The following is a 20,820-nucleotide window of genomic DNA, read 5'->3' on the forward strand; positions in this document are numbered from 1 at the left end:
TAATTTGACTCGCGTTAAATTTGTATGTAAAAACAAGTAGACATCCCAGTTGATACTGCTTATTAATATTTTTAGTAAATTTATTTTGATATTGTAGCAGTAAGAGAAATTATGTATTTTATTCATGAAAAAAAAGATTGTTTACAATAGACTTAAGAAAATCACGACCACAACATGCAGACTTGTAATTAATAATAATTATTAAACAGTTCTCAATAATTTGCTGTCAAGGACACTATTATTGTCGCCATATACTGTACAATCGTTACCTCACATTTCACCACAAAAGTTCATTACTCAGTATTCAGGATATACTGTATAAGTAGCTACAGTCATCAACAAAACTTTAGTTCCATAAGAAGTAACATAAGCCACAGGGGATATAGGACACCATACAGTAGTGAGTTGCGACACGCCCCTATGTCTCCCCTCCAGCACTCCTGGTTATTACGGCGGCGGTGGTGGTGAGGAAACTGACGGGCTTCTCGGTATATAAGCGTCCAGCCTCAATGTCCCCTACACAGTTAGTTCCAGTGGAGTGCCGGAGATACACGCATCATGACTATCAGATTTGTGGTTGGTCGCCAAAAGGAAATTTCTAAAAGATATTTGGCCAATACATGAAAATTAATATTTATACACAGTTCGTCTTTTAAACATTAGAATATCAATAAAAAAATATGCATGCAATTATAAATCATTATGGGTTTTGGTTTACGTAACATAAATGATGAGATAAAGCGACAAGCAAACTGCAATTTCACACATTAATGTCTATATTAAGTTTCTGGTGATTTTCGTTTTTCCTCTTAGGTGCAGCTGGTATTAGTGGGGGCCGTCCTCGCTGACCAGAGCTCTCATGTAACCGTCCACAATGTCGGTGCTTCGGTCTCCTATGGTTCTCATCACACACCCTCCTACCACCCACAACCTTCCTATCCCCACCCGCAGCCTGCCTACCACCACCCTCAGCCTGCCTACCACCACCCCCAGCCTGCATACCACCACCCTCAGCCTTCCTACGACCCCAAGCCAACCTACAAGCACGAACACGAGCCCGCCGTCCCCGCTTGCGCCACCAACACCACTAAGCCTTGGTGCCTTGAGGACGCCGAGTATCCCACCTACGAGATCAAGCACGCCGCTGAGCAACACTACGAGAAGGTCCTCTCCCTCTACGCTGACGTCGCTGACCTCAACACTGAGCTCTCCGTTGAGCGTCCGAATGTTTTAGAAGAGGAGACTTACCTCTGCCCCTCAGAGACCGCCTACGTCAGGCCTCTTCGTGCCCAGAACACCATCGGCAAATGGCGAGTCATCGTCAACAATGTCGATGTGCACTACCAGACTCTCTCCCAAACTACCCGCATCGAGGAGTGCCTGACTTCAGGGGAAGCTTGTCCCAAGGTGCCAGTGTGCTACGAGACCAAGTGCCTGCAGAAGTTCATCTATCACCGCTTCCTCGTCTACGACCCCTATGATCAGTACTTCCCCTTCGCCATCGAATCATTTAAGCTGCCCGCCAGCTGTGCCTGTCTGCTGGGCGCCTACACCATCGACCACTAAGACCAACACACCACAATTCTCTCAGGACAACAAAGGATCGCAGTAAAAAGCATGATAAATATATTCTTGTGAATTTTGGACTCTAGGTCGAGGAGCACAAGCTGCTACTACAAGATCCTATGGTCCCTGGCATGACTTCGTGAACATGAAGATACGTGAAGAAAGCAGTTCTCTAGTCATCTTGCTGTGATAAAAGATATCTGATAATATATATAAACAGTATAGCCTACATATTATTATTCATAACTTATGCTCTTGCATTTCACATGGAACTAATAAATATATCGACGAACATATTTTATGTTTTATGGAGAACCCTTTTAAACTGTTATGTATGTATGTATGTATGTATGTATGTATGTATGTATGTTTCTTTCAAGTAAATGTCGCTGCTGTCGCATTGACTAGAGGTATAGCTCAACAATGGGAGCTCCAGACATGTGAAGAAGAATGGAAAAATAATATTTTCTTTTTGCCTCACAATTATGCTGGCATGTTACGTTAAACTTATTGGTAGACTCGATTACCTGAGATTCCTTTGCTTGGATATTACCGCATTATGTTCAGGGGTATTTGAAAAAAAAGTCCATATATAATTTTGGTAAAAGAGAAATCTCACACGCGGTTAATGCAATAAAAAAATCATTAGTTTATTCTGCATTTCTGGTCCCGCTACTGCAGTGTTGACCGTGTTGCTTGAGATAATGTTTCCTTTTCCTAAGTTTGTAAAGTTAAAAATTGGTTATCACAAAGGGGGAGATGACGTATGGATGGGTAACAAACTTAAATATACATACAAATATTTTCTTATTTTCTGCACTATACGGGACTCTTATCCCAGTTAATACCAAACGTAAGTGCGGGTGACAGGTCAGAGCTAGGGGCTCCAGCTAATGCGTTAGTTAAGATGGTGCCTCTGGCATGTTACCATAGTATAAAGAAAGAGAACTGATTTTCGTAATGAGAGACAGAGTAACGTTTTGAATACCTACATCACGCAATGCAATATATTTTTATACACACTACCAGTTGTGTGTACATACTATACACCAAGTGATTTATCAAGCTCTTAGGTGATATATTATCTCTAATCGGGATGACTTTAAATAATGTGGCTAAGTCTATGTATAATGAATAAGTCACATTGTTCTTAACCTATCACCTTTTATATTACCGAAATTTGTTCATAAGCCAATTTAGTATTTTTTCCCGGGCGTTTCAAATATAACTAGAATGTGTAAACAGACATGACCACTGGCTGAGGGTTGGCTGGGGACGGGATGTGCAGAGGTGCTCCTCCAGCAGTCTGTTCTTCTGGTTTAATGTACAGTACAACTTCTCATTCACCCTCTAACGTTCCTTGTACTGCACATCATATTTTTCGTGTTTTAGATAACTTTATTATACAGTGACCTACATAATGTACCTGTACGACTATTTATATTCTATACGAAGATTATTTACGATTTATGTCATTGATAAAAAAACGACACACACTTTTTAACTTTTCATTGATACTTAAATATAAAATACAGTATTAACATTCACATTGTTTGCTATAGAGTCGTAAGAGAAAATAGATAAAAAGTGATCACAGCGAGATGACTAGAGAACTGCTTTCTTCACGTACCGCCTTGTTGAGGCCAGCCAAGTAGAGTGGCTTCTAGCGCCACAGGGAACCACCCTCGTGCTCCTAGACTTCACAGTCTGCAAGACTATTATTCACAGTGCCATTTTTGGGCTTAATTCTTAGTTTCTGTTGTTTGTTGAGACAGTGAGGATGGGTTGGCCTTAGTGGTCGATGGTGTAGGCACCCAGCAGACAGGCACAGCTAGCGGGCAGCTTGAAGGTTTCGATGGCGAAGGGGAAGTACTGATCATAGGGGTCGTAGACGAGGAAGCGGTGGTAGATGGACTTCTGCAGACACTTGGACTCGTAACACACGGGTACTTTGGGACAATAATTTCCCGATGTTAAACACTGCTCTATTCGGGTAGTTTGTGTTAGAGTTTCGTAATGCACTTCAATATCGTTGACGATGATCCGCCATTTTCCAATGCTGTTCTGCGCCCGAAGGGGCTTAACGTAGGAAGTTTCTGAAGGACAGAGGTAAGTCTCCTCCTGAAGGGTGTCCGGTCGTTCTACGGAGAGTTTCGTGTCGAGGTCAGCCACGTCAGTATAGAGATCAAGGACCTTCTGGTAGTGGTAGTCGACTGCTTGCTTGATCTCGTATTCAGGGTAATTATCGTCTTCGAGGCACCAGGTGGCGTTGGTGGCAGAGGCGCAGACGGGGACTTCGGGCTCTTGGTGGTTGTGGGTGGGGTGAGGGTGGTAGGATGTCGGGTGGTAGGAAGGTTGGTGGAGGTAGGAGGGTGATGGTTGGTGGTAGGTCGGGGGGTGGTAGGGGTTCTGGTCAGCAAGAGCCACCATGATCTCCGCCAACAGCACCTTCAGGAGAAACAGTATTAACACAAAAAACACCATGAATCTAATAAAAAAAAAACGTATTAACATCCCTGAGTGACTCAAGTTAGACGTGTACTATACATCACCAGAGGAACAACAAAGACTAAAAATTTACAAAGTTTTAGTGAAACATTAAAACCAAAATACAATAGATGTAACGTCATCTGTCCAAGTTCAATTAGTTTCATTACATCCACTGATTTCGGTCAATATAAAATGCAGGTTAAATTCAGTAACTAATATATTGCACCCAAACACAAGCACTATCATAAACGACCTCAACGCTCCTCACCACCACACATGTGACGCCCCTCATGGTTGTATCTTCACTACTCCGTGGAAAGTGTGAGTGAGGCTCCAGGAGATGGTGAGCTTATATACCAACACCCCGCCACACTCTGATCATGACCACCAGAGTCAAGGTGATGGTGGACGAGGCATAAACGTCCTGACATTTAAGTTATGTTAAGGAATAACTAAGTATCCATGTATTCTTATCATTATTACTTATTTCTGGGTTTCTTTCACTTATCTTTAATATTTCGTGCAGGTCATTATTGGTTAGTTGGTATAGGTGATGCGAATAACTACATAATTTTTCTCTTGAAATTGAATTATTTTTGTATCGTAATATTGTGACACTCTCTCTCTCTCTCTCTCTCTCTCTCTCTCTCTCTCTCTCTCTCTCTCTCTCTCTTTCTCGCTCTCTCGCTCTCTCGCTCTCTCGCTCTCTCTCTCTCTGTGCGAGCGTGCGTGTGTATTTTGCTGATGTTTTGTAACAAATAAAAAACATAATCTTGACACACATGTTAAGCAACTTGGTGACCAGAACCAGATGGTCTTTTCAGAGCACGAAAAAAAATTCTTGTTACCTGTACTTCATTAAGGAGCTCGACAGATTCACGAGCTATGATGATGTGCTCAGATATTCTCGACCTTGTGTGGGAATATTGGTTGACCACTAGTTTGGGTGAGGACACGACATGGCAACGCTTGTCGATGTCAGGACCACCAAGTTAACCAGTCATTAAAGACACATACGCCAGTAATCATATTACTGACTTACAGCAACGACCATATCCTGTCTTAAAAACATACACTCTATGTTGTACTTATTTTAGACAGTTTACACACACACACACACACTGTCTAATATAATTGTGACTAATGTTGAATGTATATGAACGTGTGTTGGTAATGTCACTGAACCCAAGACAAGAGGTGTAAAGCGATTAAAATACGTCACAAAAACCGAACCTTTTAAGTGTTACATGATTCGATAAATGAATTTAACTGAGCAGATTGTGTTAATTAACAGTTGCCTCATGCGGGATGAAAAGTCAACTGAATTCTAAGAATGGGAAATATATTCCGGTAAAGTGACGTCTTGGATGGATATAACCAAATCAAAGAATTGTGGTCCGTTTTTCTTCCCAGAAATTACAATTACATGTTTATCTTTACATTGAGTCCCAGTTTCTCTCAGATGATATTTTTAACACTGTTGTCTTTCAGCAAGATGGCGGCTCATAATCAGTGCGTAAATATCGTTCAGAGCTAATTTAAAGAACGTTATCTTAATGGACGTGTTGATCGTGGTAGAAAAAGGCCTTGGGTGCCACGATCGCTGGATTTAACACTTCTACACTTCCTTGCATAGACCTTAATAGACTCTGAGGTTGTACAAAACAATAGTTGTAGATGTACCAGATGTGTGGAACCGCACTAATGAGGCAGTGAGAAAATAATGTAACTGGGCAGATGATTGTGAATGTGTACAGCAATGCTCCTCAGAGACTAAAGGTATACAGACACTGGTGGTCTTCATATCGAAACTATTATCTAAGTTTGATATAAAAATGCGTTGATGGTGACGTTATAATGTTATTACTGCGACTCAACAAATAAAGTTTTAAATAATGACACTTGTCCACCAAAGGTAAAAAATAGTGAAAGATGGAAATGTTATAATAAATCTATATTGTCCTGTTATGCAATTATCTTCACGAAATATATAAGATCTTTCTGGACCCTGAAAGTAGTCATCAAAAAAAGCATATGCACCTTTTCAGTGTTATACAAAATGACACACCTGGCCGGGAAATCTGACAAACTCTCCTAAGTTCTGCCGTGTGTTGGTAGCCCTGCTTTCCTGTAATGTCAACGCCCATAAGAGGATTTGCCAGTTACTGTATTCCTGTCGTTTACTTAAATGAATAAGTTAAAAGGAACATTTTAGGGAGTAGACAAGGAAGTAGGTAAGTAGGTAGTAGGCAGCTATCAAACGGGAAAGTACCACCGCCTGGGAAGATATTGGAAACATAATGTGTTGTCTAATGGTAGACCCTGCTGCCATATGACATCACAAAAATTGTGACCAAGTCCCAGGTTGCTGATCTGACTTTCTGCCTCATTTACACACGATTGTAGGGTCTCAATAGTTTCTCTTTCTTTGACAACACAACATGCATATATCGTTTCTCACTATTGATTTTTTTTGTGCGTGTGTGTCTGAGAGTTATAATAAGAGAGTGATGATGCTGGTGATAGTATTGTACGTGAGGGCAGAGAGTGTGTGTGGCCGGGGGGCGGTATATCTGCTGTACAGTAGTGGACGATGGCTACCGGCAGTGTTTGTCAGCGGCGGTGGTCAATAAACAACAATACTCTATATTATTTGTGATGAAGAAGATATCAGATGGGTTACAATTTAATAATAATAGTAATAATAATAATAATTATAATAATAATAATAATAATAATAATAATAATAATAATAATAATAATAATAATAATAATAATAATAATAATAATAATAATAATAATAATAATAATAATAATAATACCTTCATCATCATTTTCATCAACATCATCATCATTCATCATCATCCATCATTCATCATCATTCATCATCCATCATCCATCATCATTCATCATCCATCATCATCATCATCATCATCATCATCATCATCTATTTATTCATTCATTCCTTTATATCATTACCTTCCTCTAACAATAAACTAAGCACTGCGTAAAGGTCATCCTAGAAGTCAGCCTCGGACTTTTACATTACACCGGTCAACACAATTTTTCTGGCACAGGTTTTTAAACGGATTTTAAGTAAATTTGGGGTGCAGAATCCAAATATGACTTTGGTTTTTGTCTATCACATCTGGTTTTTGAGATATACCATATTGCACTTTTGCTGGGAAACGTAAACTTTTGGATCAAAATTGACGGTTTAAACATGTATACATAAATTTTTTCAGCATTACAATTTGTATTTTTCTATAACCAAAAATTGTTAATATCAAATTGGAAAGTTAATGCACATATAATATTTAAATGTAACATTGAAGGGTGAAAAAAACAATTAATGTACGGTAGAAATAGTGCAAGTATTAAGATCAAGTTACAGTTACATAAACTTCCTCTTTTTGGCCGATCCCTTATGTACAGCTTCTGGAATGTCTCTCATCAAACTCCAGCAGTAGTCCGCCATCATGTTCGAGTCCCTTGGACCTTGGTAACGTTCTTCCATTACTTTAATGTCTTGATGAAAGCGCTCCCCTTGCTCCTCGCTCACTTCTCCCAGATTTTCTGGAAACTCGTCCAAGTGACTGTGTAAGTAGTGAACCTTGATACTCATTCTGCATCCAAGTGCTTGTAAACTCAAGAGCAGCTCTTCCACAATTTCTTGATAGTTGTCCGCTTTCTTGTTCCCTAAGAAGTTCTGCACCACATTAGAGAAAGCATTCCAAGTTCTTGCCTGTGCCTCAGTCATTGTTGCAAGGAAGTGTGGATCTCTGAGTAGTGTTCTTATTTGAGGTCCATCAAAAATCCCTGCCTTTTTCTTCTCGTCGCTAAGACTTGGAAAGGTTGAGCATATATATCTGAAACACTCTCCACTATGATCAAGAGCCTTGACGAATTGCTTCATGATACCAAGTTTTATGTGCAGAGGAGGAAGGACAATGTTTTTCCTGTCAACCAGAGGATCGTTAATGATATTCTTGTCACCAGGCGTCAAACTATGTCTTGGTGGCCAATTCTTTTTCACCCAATGGTCTGCTGTAGCCCTGCTGTCCCAGTAGCACAGAAAACAGGGGTATTTTGTGTACCCTCCTTGCTGGCCCAATAGAAAGTTTACCATTTTCAAGTCCACACAAATTAACCATTCATGAACATGGTATTGCAACCTCTCGAGAACAGTCTTAATGTTTTCATACTCTTCTTTAATTTGTACAGAATGTCCGATTGGAATTGAACCATACTTGTTTCCGTTATGAAGAAGAACACATTTCAAGCTCCTTTTAGAACTGTCAATAAAAAGTCTCCAATCCTTACTATAATATGCTGGTAGTCCCATGGAGAGAAGAAGTCCTTCTACATCATTACAAAAAACAAGCTGGTCATATGAATGAAAGTACTTCCGCAGTTGCTCTTCTCTGTTGCGATAAAAGGAGACACTCGTGCCAGGTTTTAAGAGTCGTTTCTCTTGAAGCCTGGAAGCTAACAATTCAGCAGACTGTTTTGGCAAATTTAGATCTCTGACCAGATCATTCAATTCTGACTGAGTAAACAACGTTGGCTTTTCACAATCTTCACTAAATGGCTTGAAAAGATCAGTCTCTTCATCTTCATCAGTAGAAACAGGTGAATTCCGGTCTATATCCACAATCTCTGGTAGCTCAGTAAATTCTGGCACGTTACGTGATGGAGCAAATCTGAGATCAGATTTGGATTCAGCACCTTAAATTTAGTAAAAAACAGTTAAAAGGTTTCATGCCAGAAATTTTTTTTTTTTTTTTGTAGACCAGTGTTATAAATACCAGAATTTCCCCAGCGTTGTCTGTTACGCGCTTTCTCTCCATCAGGTGATTTCCTATCCTGATTTTACACAGATTTGTTGTAATTCATGGAGTCTTATCAGTTGTTTTGTGTAAGAAGCGACCTCATGAACCAAATGATTAATATTTTGTTTTTAGATTCAGTACAGAGTTAGAGTTCATTAAATAAAAGAGCATCTATGAATCTACATGTTATGACTGTATAACGCTTACTATATCACCTGTACGTGAGGAAAAACACAGACGAAATATTTATAGCAACTTAATACTGAAAGGCATTGAAGACTCCAGGTATAAATTTTTCCTCTTAATCATTCTGAACAAAATTATATATTTTCCATCAATGCTAAGTTAATACAAACATGAGAACACTGTTGAATATAGATAATGACAAATTATAAAAAAATACATCAACAGCGACTTAATAAACTAACATAAATACAAAAAAAAATGCAGATGAGGAGTAAACAGAAGGTAAATTATATAGTCCACGTCACATATCATCGGACGGAGGTAATCATATGAGAGTGATGTAAACAGAGATAGAGGGAGGGGATGGCTGTAGGTAATTTGTCCACTAAGCGTTCTGTGCTTACACATGTCAACACTGCGGGCTTACCATTGTTCAGTTGTAAATCAGTGAATAGAGGAAAACACGAGAAATTATAGGAAAAAATATTAACTTCGCCTCTTAATTGCTTTTTTCCTTTCCTTTCCTTTCCTTTCCTTTCCTTTTCTTTCCTTTCCATATCTGATATTTTTACTTACATTTTTAATAACAGTTTGTGACAGCTCTTATAATGCTGAATGTATGTCTCTCTCCGTAGTGCCTAGAAGGGCCCCTGTGGGCACCACAGCTCCTGGCAGACCCCCTCGGAGGGCCCCCCTAGGGGCATCGCGGCTCCCGGGAAGTCCCCTAGGGGCCGTGCCACCACTTAGGAGGTTTCTGGGTGCGCTGCCGCCCCTGGGAGGGCCCATGGGGGCACCGCCGCTCTTGGGAGGGCTCCGGGGGCGCCACAGCCTTTGGATGGGTATATTATCCACTGTTACATATAGAGACAGCAGTATTATATAAATATGAGCTAATAACATTCATTATATACATTCTATCACCCAGAGTAATGGCACGGGAGTTGTGCCAGACTTGTGGAGACAGGCAAATGTAGTACCCATATTCAAAAAGGGAGACAGAGCATCAACGTCAAATTACCGGCCGATTAGTTTGACGTCAGTAGTGGGGAAATTTCTTGAATGAATTATAGCAAATAGCATCCGATCGCATTTAGAGAAAATAAATAATCTACAACTCTCAACATGGATTTACAAAGGTAAAATCTTCTCTAACAAATCTGCTGACGTTTTTTTAGGAAAGTCTTCGAGGTTAGTAGATAATGACGAAAAGTACGATGTTATTTACTTAGACTTTAGCAAAGCGTTTGACAGAATACCGCATCAGAGGCTTCTGAGAAAAGTTAAGGCTCATGGTATCGAGGGGATAGTTTTAAATTGAATAAAACCATGGCTCACCGATAGAACACAGAGGGTCAGCGTAGATGGTGTTAAATCTGAATGGGGCTGTGTAACCAGTAGGGTTCCCCAGGGGTCAGTGCTGGGCCCACTCTTGTTCATAATCTACATATGCGATCTAGATACTAAGCAAGTTTGCGGTTGACACCAAAATAGGGCGGCAGATTAATTCAAGGCAGGATGCAAATGCACTACAGGAGGATTTAAATAAACTATAGGAGTGGTCAAGAAATGGCAAATGAAATTCAACACCAGCAAGTGCAGCGTACTTAATATTGGAAGAACAAATACTGTCAATGTATACAGCCTTAACAACATCAACCTTGAAAAGTCGACTTGTGAAAGAGACTTAAGGGTACTTGTAAGCTCTGACCTACGGCTGAGAAAACAGTGCGTTAATGTTCGAAATAAGGCAAACAGTGTGTCAGGTTTTATATTTAGAAATGTAAGTAATAAAGTGCAGAGGTCTTATTGCAACTATATCTTGCGCTAGTCAGGCCGCACCTCGATTATGCGGTTCAGTTCTGGTGCCCTTATTATAGAATGGATATCAATTCACTGGAGTCGGTGCAGCGAAGAATGACGTAAATGATTCCGGGACTTAGAAACCTTCCATATTAAGATAGATTAAATAAACTAAACTTGCATTCCCTAGAAAGACGAAGGGTGCGGGGAGATATGATAGAAGTATTTAAGTGGGTGAAAGGAATCAATAAAGGAGATATAGATAAAGTTCTTATAATATCCGAGCAGGATAGGACTCGTAGCAACAGATTTAAGTTGAATAAGTTTAGGTTTAGGAGGGAGATAGGAAGGAACTGGTTCACTAATAGGGTGGTAGACGAGTGGAACAAGCTTAGCAACTATGTAGTAAGTGCTGGAACACTGGAAAGTTTTAAAAGGAGGCTAGATAGATTCATGGACGATAGAGAGTGGTAGTAACTCTCGACATGAGCTGCCATGCACAGGCCAACCGGCCTATTGCAGACTCCTTATTCTCTTATGTTCTTATGTAACCAGATATTTGCCTGAGTAAAGAGAATTTATAAATAACAATGAACTCAACAAATAAAAACCCTCATTTCATCCATTCCATTTAATAAAAATTATATAGAGAGGTGTGGTACTTATATTAACTGTAGCAGAGTTTATAAGTTATGAAGACAAGTTATATATTATGGGTGAAATATCTGCAAATCCATAAAACAAATTTGAGTATTAAAAAAATATATATATTCCATAGTATACAAATGAGAGTTTGTTGATGTGAAAAACATTTGATGTAATTAACTTTTTGTCATTTGCTATATATTGATGTTAGATATTGTTAATGGGATAATCTTGACCACGATTACTGTATAGTGTAGCACGACGAGAGAGACAGACAGACAGACAGACAATCTTCACGAATCCTGATTTCACTTATTAATCATGTAGTGAGTATTTTATATGAACTTTTCTTATCTCATAGGATTCAGGCGGGAATTTACGTAGCAACAGGTGATGGGATCTTCCTGCAGCAGCATGATCTAGCCTCCTGTATCTTAAACTTTATCATAACACCTCATACTTTGGTTAAAGGCTTCATCCAATAGTTCCACGTGTTGTGTCCACCTTACATGTCTGTGAGTTTAAAACGTTATATAACAGCATCAATATACCATTACTGATGACTGACTATAAATACTCCTTGTAGTGTAAGAAATGAGAAGTCATGATTTTTTTTCTTCAATAAAATAGTAACTGAATATTAGTACACCGACGATATGTTATCATAAGGAGATCTTCCGTCATGGTGTATCGAGGACAGGAAACACGTAATACCTGCCTCTGGTCCGTCATTGTTGTGGAGACTCGCCCCTAATACTTCCCTCGCATCACAGTTACAGTGATTTTTCATTTTTTTTTATTTATTCACTTGATTGTGAGGTTTTTTTTCACCTAAATTGTTATTGTATTAGTGATCACTTAGGAATTTACTCTATAAGATACCTTCAAAATTACTTATTGATTGAAAATTTAACTGCAAGTCAGTCCAGGAACGCATTGCAACGCGCTATCCCTCGTGATGGTGATTGCTTTCCACTTAGGAGATTATTAGGTCCAGCTTGCGGTATATAAGGCTGTCAGGCAGAGAATGACAGTACAGTTCCCTCTAGCGGACGACCAGCACACATCAACCATGACTCTCAGGCTTGTGGTAAGTATCAGGGTGAAGCGAGTAACTATAGCTCAAGAAAGATAGATATTTGACCCGAGTCCTCCATTTTATAGCTTTTGTATATGTAAATTGCCTTATGAAACACTTACAATTACGTTACGATAACTTTAATTCTAATGTGCCTATGATGCGAATTGTTGTTATTTGCAATGCATTAAGAGCTTCACGTAGTGGAACTTTAGTGCGTTTCTAACTTCCCACACCTCGACCTGAGTTGTGTACGGCCTGCAGGCTCAATAAAAAATACATTGCAATATTTTGTCTTCATGACTCTGGTCAATGATAGGCAAATTTTCTCTGTGATGCACTTGTACCTTTCCAGGAACAAAAGTATATTGTATATAATAATAATATGTGTAGCATCATGTTCTTTCTGCACCATCAGGTACTACTAACGGTGGTGACTATCGTGGTTGGTGAAAGTGCTCACGTTACTGGAACCACCCTTTATGGTGCCCATCCTGCCCCAGGCCATCATGGCCACCAAACTCATCATGGCCACCAAGCTCATCGTGGCCACCAAGTTCATCATGGCCACCAAGCTCATCATGGCTACCAAGCTCATCATGGCCACCAAGCTCACCGTGGTCACCAAGCTCATCATGGCCACCAAGCTCACCATAGTACCCACGCTCACACAACCTCCGGTCACCACGAGCCCGCCGTCCCCGCTTGCGCCGCCAACACCACAAAGCCTTGGTGCCTGGAGGACTCCGAGTACCCCATAAAGGACATCCAACACGCCGCTGAGCACCACTATCACTATCTCCTCACCGTCTACGCTGACCTCGTCGATCTCAACACCGAAGTCTCCGTCGAGCGTCCCAACACCTTGCCGGAGGAGACTTACCTCTGTCCCTCAAAGACCTCCTACGTCAAGCCTCTTCGTGCCCAGAACACCGACGGTAAGTGGCGCGTCATCGTCAACAACATCGAAGTTCATTACGAAACATTCACTCAGACCACCCGCATCGAAGAGTGCCTGACATCTGGCAGTGTTTGTCCCAAAGTGCCTGAGTGTTATGAGTCCAAGTGCCTGCAGAAGTCCATCTACCACCGCTTCCTCGTCTACGACTCTTATGATCAGTACTTCCCCTTCGCTATCGAGACCTTCAAGCTGCCCGCCAGCTGTGCCTGTCTGCTGGGCGCCTACACCATCGACCACTAAGACCATCTCACGACCCATACCAAACCAAAAAAATGTAGAATCTGGCTTAAAATTAAGAATGTTTTGTGAATTTGACTTGAGAAATGTCTACCTGTGAAGCCCAATAGCACGAACGAGTGTGTGGCTCCCTGTAACAACAACTGGCTGGTGCAGGATACACTACTGTCATTCTAACATTACTCAGTATTATGGTACGTAAAGAAAGCAGTTCTCTAGTCATCTTACTGTGATAAGTATTGTGTAATGTTAAATATTTACAAGCCAATCTTAATATTTATCTTCTAATATGCTTTATCAATCTGCAAACAAATAAAATAAATAAAAAATAAATACATCAACGAGGAGTTTCATTTATTATATAGCAAAAAATATCAGTGAATAGTCGCCATATACGTGAACGACACTCAGTGATTCTTTGTGCAGAAAATAAACAGTCCACCTTATAGTTTGGTGACCTGGGAGAAGTATTGTTACAGTCCGGGAAAAAAATGCTTACAGAGCACCAACGGCGGTAAAGGCGGAATAGATGACCACCATGGGAACCTAACGACTACACCGGCGGATGAAGGGAATGCATGATGGACAGCCTACTAAGGCGAAACCCAACAAATTGGGCTATCATTAGTCCATTGCAACTCTCCCTCTTCCCAGTCGTAGCAACATTTGACCACTGAACCAGGAAAATGGAGAGCCAAGATGTGTGGTTGCAGCCTGCGCTCCTGCCTCACCACAATAATCAACTCACGCACAGCCATCATCCAGCTCATCATACTCCTCATCATCAACAAAACCCCTATACCCCAAAAAGCCCTATGGCGAGGGGAGGCATACAGAGATGACTGCCGGGAGTCTCTAGTCACAATTCTGCACATGGGCGGCACAGATAAGATGGTCGTTAATGCACTGGGAACTAGGTAGCAGTGTAAAGCAGTCCTTTCTGTTTGACTGAGCAACCCTTTCGAGAAGCCATTCGGCTCACCCCACATAGGGAGGGAGCTAGAAAAGGTGCCCTTAACATAGCCTGGCTAAAGAACCAACTTGATTGGACAACCGCACCCAGTAAGGTCATCCTTATGCGGTCGAAAACGCAATCATAATCCCAGATCAAAACAAAAACAAACTATGCAACCTCTTATGGTCGCTGCATAGAATGTCAGGATCCTTCTGGATACTGGCACAAATGAGCGTTCTTAAGGAAGAACCGCCCGTGTGGTAAAAGAGCTGGCTAGGTATAACATCGACCTAGCAGCCATTATGAGTCCCAGCTCCCAGACGAGGGTTGACTCACAGAATGGGGGTCTGGCTACACCTTCTCGACGCTCCGAGTCCCACTGAATCACTCACGTCATGCTTTTTTCATCAGTGCATACGCCCCAACACTAGATGCAGTGGATGACATCAAGGAGGCCTTTTACACCGACCTCGACACCTAAAAATATTGATTCATATAAAGGGATCCAAACGATCCTAAATGTGATTCATCCTAAAAAGGAGGAGATTCTACTATCGTATCTCCAGAGGTAAAATATCACGGAGTGTGGATACGAGCGATTTTCATTCTTACCTCCACTACGTGACATCCTTGGCAGCGATGATCTATCCTCTCCGAACTACAGACGAATAACAGCTGTGATTATAACCTTGAATGTTGCAGCTTATAAATTCCTCCTGCTTCCGGTTACAAGCAATTAACTGTGTCGCGAGTGTACAGAGCATATCCAAAGTATGCTAGGAATTATAAAATTTCTTGAACAATGAGTGTGTTCAGAAGGAGGAGGAGGAGGAGAAGAAAGAAGAGAAATAATAGGAGGAGGAAGTGCGGTAAGGGAAAAAGATGATGATGATGAGGAGGAGGAGGAGGAGGAAGGGGAGGTAGGGAAAGATAATATAGGAGGGGAGGAAAGAGGAGGAATAAGACGTAGAAAAAGATGAAAGAAGCGGAGGAGTAGGGAGAAAAATGAGACTACTATCCTCACGTGTCACAAAGAAAATCCACAGAATAACGTGAATGAAATATACACCCCCCCCCCCTCCCCCCAAAAAACTACCCTCTCAATCCAACCCAACGCCATTCAATTGACAAACACAGGCGCTACAATCCTCGTCTCTGATAACGCTCACCCCGAAACTTATATAATGTACTGCCTAAACAACACTGTTCACCACCACCACCACTTATCCCCCCACTCCCCGTAGCTTCACACAACATATAACATACAATAGCATACGTTAAGCAGATTTCAACAGTTAGACGCGTAAATTAAAATATTATAATTTAAGATGGTGAAGCAACATGGAATTGTTTTAATTTCTTTGTAACACCATTAATGATAACAATTATCCTAAGCACGATTGTACTAGTAATCAGGGCGAAATTAATTGTCTTGATTGTATTATGAAGAAAAATTATAAATAGAAAATCTAATAAAATTTATTATTATTATTATTATTATTATTATTATTATTATTATTATTATTATTATTATTATTATTATTATTATTATTATTATTATTATTATTATTATTATTATTATTATTATTATTATTATTATTATTATTATTATTATTATTATTATTATTATTATTATTATTATTATATACTACTACTATTACTACTACTATTTTTTAAATGGCCCCCAGCCTCCCCCAATAGCTAATAATAATAATAATAATAATAATAATAATAATAATAATAATAATAATAATAATAATAATAATAATAATAATAATAATAACAATAATAATAATAATAATAACAATAATAATAATGACGACAGGAATATAAGATTAGCCAACCAAGTTATTAATAAAATTTGGGGAGAATAAAGAATAATTACACACACACACACACACACGACCCGAGAGAGTGGCTCGGGTTATTGCTGTGACCTTGTGACTTACTCTACACCTCAGGTCAAAGGTTACGTATAATAGTCACATAATTACTCTGGCACAACTTGACACACCCACTCGGTCGGTTGGAGAAATGAAACGATGGGGGTTGGTGGTGTTGATATTTGTGCATAGTAGTTGTGCTCTCTCTCTCTCTCTCTCTCTCTCTCTCTCTCTCTCTCTCTCTCTCTCTCTTTCTGTGGGTGTCTGTGTGTCTGTCTGTCACAACAAGGTCTATGCACACACACCCAGTTTAGCTGTAGTGCCTGGAGCAAAAGTGGAGACCCGAGTGGCAGTGTATTTAGTGAGGCGTGGCCAGCTGATCACGTCGCCATCATCATGATCAGCTGATTGGCTGGTGAGGAAATTGGTAGTACACGTGACTTCCGGAACAACAAAAAACTGGCAAATGCCACTGGGTATTATTATTTTTTTTTTTTTTTACTTATTCATTCCCTTTTCTTTCACCTTTTCTCTTTGGTATTCATTTTTTCAATTGATCTGTTATGATCTCTTCTTCTTCTTTCTTCTTATTTTTCTTCGTCTTCTTCTCCTCCTCCTCCTCCTCCTCGTGAAAGTAAGTGTAAGATTATAAATAATTAATGCCGTGAATAATATTATATCGTATCATGTAAAAAACAAAAATCAACTTAATAATATTCCTCTTTCTTCAGTAAACTAAATTACACTACTTGACATTATTTTTTTCTTACAATGAGCAAATAAATAATGACTAAACTGATATAAGAGGAAATAAATTAAGAGAGATTATGTCATATTTATAGAGATCTTTTATCGTTAAGTTTAATAAATAAAACCTTTTATTGAAGTGAGTATACTAGTGAGAAGTGTCATGTCTGTGTATCCAGGTAGAGGAAATGTTGGGTTGGCTTGTGTTCACCTGTCTCTCTATGGTGAATCTAAATCATGTAAATTCAAGTGAAGGAATAATTTCTAACCTCTGTATTCAATGGCAGTACCACCTGAGTCTTGACAGGTGAGGGTGATAATGTTGTATCGTGTTTGTTAAGTAGATGGAGTAATTGACAGATTCCTTCAACCTACATTTTCAACGTTGTTGATGTTATATGACGTATAAACCTAACATTCACACAATTGTTGTTTTGAATGATTATAAATAGTAGTTCGGAGGCCACTATGCTCCTCATTGAGCTAAAATAGGTGATTTGTTTTCCCAGTTCATTCTTCTTTCTCTTTATTTTATTTTCTCTTCTCTCTTTACGGTTTCTTTCACTTTTGACATTTATATTCTATTCTCCCTTTCTTTGTTTACGTTTTGTTCATAATCACAAAACCACCTGGCTATCAGTCTGCCAAACTCGTCCGTCATACACTCCGTCACGTCACAACCATTGCAAAACCGAGTAACTCTTGTTCTGGGTATATATTCACTGAGTAATGACAGATTAGCGAACAAATGGGCACAACGATCCTCTGTAAATAAGGTCCAAAAAGACAACCCTGTAACCAGCGACTTTCAATCTTAAAGACCGGGTTGCATTGTCACTCCTCACACCCAGACAAGAGTGGGTCGGGTGCCGCTCTGATCTTGGTATATAAGACAGCAGGAGTGCCACCTGGGTACAGTCTCCCACCTACACCAGTGTTCGACCTACACGAACGATGGCTCTGAAATTTGTGGTGAGAAGGAGTTTTTCTTTACTTGATGTCTTTAGTTTATATTTCAGTTGTGATATAATACTTTTGATTTTTTCCCTGATGTACCAATGAAAAACTTAGCTTATGTATTTTTATATAGCGGTGTGTGTGTGGTGTGTGTTTTACAGCAAACGTTCAGCTTATTGTTTCTCGTTATATGGGTGTCCATGAACTGAAAGCTCTCTGATAGTCACTAGTGCCATTCTTACTCATGTATCCCTCCCCTCAAGGTGTGTGCGGCCGTGATGGCTGTGGTTCTGGCCGACCAGAGTTCCCACATGAGCTTTAGTCTCGGCGGCGCCCCGTCTGTGAGTCACGGGTCCCCCTCTCCACCTGTGACCCCTTACCGCCCACTGTCACCTTCCTACCCCCCTCGCCACTCCTACCGTCCACAGCCACCATACAAACCAGAGCCCTCGTACCACCCAGAGCCCATGTACCACCCGGAGCCTTCCTATCGTCCTAAACCTGCCTACCGTCCAAAACCCACTTATCGCCCAGAACCCGCTTACCGTCCAGAACCTACCTACCGTCCTAAACCTACCTACCGTCCTGAACCAGCCTACCGTCCTGAACCAGCCTACCGTCCTGAACCTGCCTACCGTCCTGAGCCTGCGTACCGTCCTGTACCTCGGTATTCTCCTAAGCCAACCTACCACCCTCAGCCTGCCCCCACACACGAGCCCGCCGTCCCCGCCTGTGCCTCTGACACCTCCAAGCCCTGGTGCCTCGAGGACAACGAATATCCCACCTACGAGATCAAGCATGCCGCTGAACAACACTTTGACAAACTCCTCACTCTCTACGCTGACGTGGCTGACCTCAGCACAGAAAATTCTGTCTACCGTCCCAAGACCCTAGAGGAGGAGACTTACCTGTGTCCATCAGAAACCGCTTACGTTATGCCTCTCCGTGCCCAGAACACCGACGGTATGTGGCGCGTCATCGTCAACAACATAGAAGTCCACTACCAAACCCTTACTCAGACAACACGTATCGAAGAATGCCTGAATGCTGACTATGCCTGTCCTCTGCTTCCTGAGTGTTACGAGTCCAAGTGCCTGCAGAAGTCCATCTACCACCGCTTCCTCGTCTACGACCCCTATGATCAGTACTTCCCCTTCGCCATCGAGACCTTCAAGCTGCCCGCCAGCTGTGCCTGTCTACTGGGTGCCTACACCATCGACCACTAAGGCCAACACACCACAGATATTTGATAACAATAAAGTATTAGATAATTAGATCGTAACCAAAACTTTTGTGAATCCTATTTTTCTACCATGTGTAGTCTAGGGGCACGAGCGGGTGGTTTCCTGTGAGAGCAACACTGCTGCTGCAGGAGCCACCGTCCCTGGCATGATGTACAGTGTCACGAACAAAAGTCCTCTCACCTCTTTCGCTGCTCCTCGAATCCCGAGATTCAGAAGGAGTAGATATTGATGCATTATTCTGTCTACGGATGCTTCGGAATCAAGATTTTGAATCTCGGGGTTCGTGGAACAGCAGAAGAGGTGAAAGGACTTGTTCGTGACCGTACTCAGTGTTATAATACGTGAAGAAAGCAGTTCTCTAGTCATCTCAATGTGATGTTGCCTGGAAAAATATTACCTTTATTTTATGTATATTTATATCGTACAGCAACTTCTTTTCCCGCACGCTCGTGGAAATAATAAACAAATAAACGATGCTATTTTGACTTATTATTGTGAATATCCTGTTTTCTTTTTATCCAACGATTTTTTTAGAGACACATTTTAAAAATATACGTTTCTTAATACCGATGACTCTGCTGCATAAACATTAAATTACCATATAATCCTTTGTTCTTGGTCTTTTATCATCCTTCGCTGTAAACTCCTCTGAGACCTCTGTTTACATAACAAGTATAATGTTGATAGAAATAACGAAAATAACTTGTTGTTCTGTATGATAAACAAAACTAAAATATATTGATTTTTCTTTCAACGTGGCCATCAGTCCTTAGCGAAATTGTTCCAGTAACTAAAGACAGGCAAACCGATCTACCAACTCATCAAAACATTCATACTTAGTCCTATTTAACTTTAGAAGGTTTATATGTATCTATGGCTTCAGACATGCACAAGATGTCTCATCATGTAGTCACAGTATGACGATCATCAGTTCCCGCTTGGTGACGCAAAGTTTTTTCCTCTTACATCACTTTTACCATTCTCTAGTTACACCTATGTTTAACTAGATGCAGGCAACTATGTTGGTCGTCTGGAGGACATGTTAATACTTAATAATGGTTTGTTCTCATATACTTATGCTTGTCGTAATTAGGTTTTATTCTATTCTTATAATACTTTGGTTCATTACACTTATCTTTACATTATCAACATTACTTATATATATATATATATATATATATATATATATATATATATATATATATATATATATATATATATATATATATATATATATAT

The 20,820-nt window shown here is 40.3% G+C and overlaps 3 protein-coding genes across 3 annotated transcripts; 2 read left to right on the forward strand and 1 right to left on the reverse strand.

The window, feature by feature from the left end:
• The first annotated feature begins 534 nt into the window (after positions 1–534).
• On the forward strand, positions 535–20,066 carry LOC121853839. Its single transcript, XM_042348213.1, has 7 exons — positions 535–576; positions 814–1,564; positions 1,653–1,721; positions 9,665–9,913; positions 13,101–13,760; positions 18,273–18,352; positions 18,601–20,066. Exons 1-7 carry the CDS (start codon positions 559–561, stop codon positions 19,561–19,563), a joined length of 2,790 nt encoding a protein of 929 aa, XP_042204147.1. The 5' UTR covers positions 535–558; the 3' UTR covers positions 19,564–20,066.
• Positions 3,062–4,366, reverse strand: LOC121853893. The gene is made up of 2 exons (XM_042348275.1): positions 4,325–4,366; positions 3,062–4,014 (listed from the first exon to the last, which is right to left on the reverse strand). Exons 1-2 carry the CDS (start codon positions 4,346–4,348, stop codon positions 3,358–3,360), a joined length of 681 nt encoding a protein of 226 aa, XP_042204209.1. The 5' UTR covers positions 4,349–4,366; the 3' UTR covers positions 3,062–3,357.
• On the forward strand, positions 12,566–14,136 carry LOC121853892 (protein spaetzle-like). The gene is made up of 2 exons (XM_042348274.1): positions 12,566–12,609; positions 13,016–14,136. Exons 1-2 carry the CDS (start codon positions 12,592–12,594, stop codon positions 13,796–13,798), a joined length of 801 nt encoding a protein of 266 aa, XP_042204208.1. The 5' UTR covers positions 12,566–12,591; the 3' UTR covers positions 13,799–14,136.
• Positions 20,067–20,820: the final 754 nt, after the last annotated feature.

Source organism: Homarus americanus, unplaced genomic scaffold, assembly GCF_018991925.1.
Source record: "Homarus americanus isolate GMGI-L3 unplaced genomic scaffold, GMGI_Hamer_2.0 scaffold18703, whole genome shotgun sequence".
In the NCBI taxonomy this organism is placed as follows: Eukaryota; Metazoa; Arthropoda; class Malacostraca; order Decapoda; family Nephropidae; genus Homarus; species Homarus americanus.

Bases quoted from the DNA above. Each gene is read 5' to 3' on its own strand.
- LOC121853839 (XM_042348213.1), top strand. The intron at 13,761-18,272 runs GTGCCTGTCTGC...TTGGTATATAAG, and splicing joins CTTCAAGCTGCCCGCCAGCT to ACAGCAGGAGTGCCACCTGG. The intron at 18,353-18,600 runs GTGAGAAGGAGT...CCTCCCCTCAAG, and splicing joins CGATGGCTCTGAAATTTGTG to GTGTGTGCGGCCGTGATGGC.
- LOC121853893 (XM_042348275.1), bottom strand. From the start codon at position 4,348: ATGAGGGGCGTCACATGTGTGGTG. The intron at 4,015-4,324 runs GTGAGGAGCGTT...TTTCTCCTGAAG, and splicing joins GGGGCGTCACATGTGTGGTG to GTGCTGTTGGCGGAGATCAT.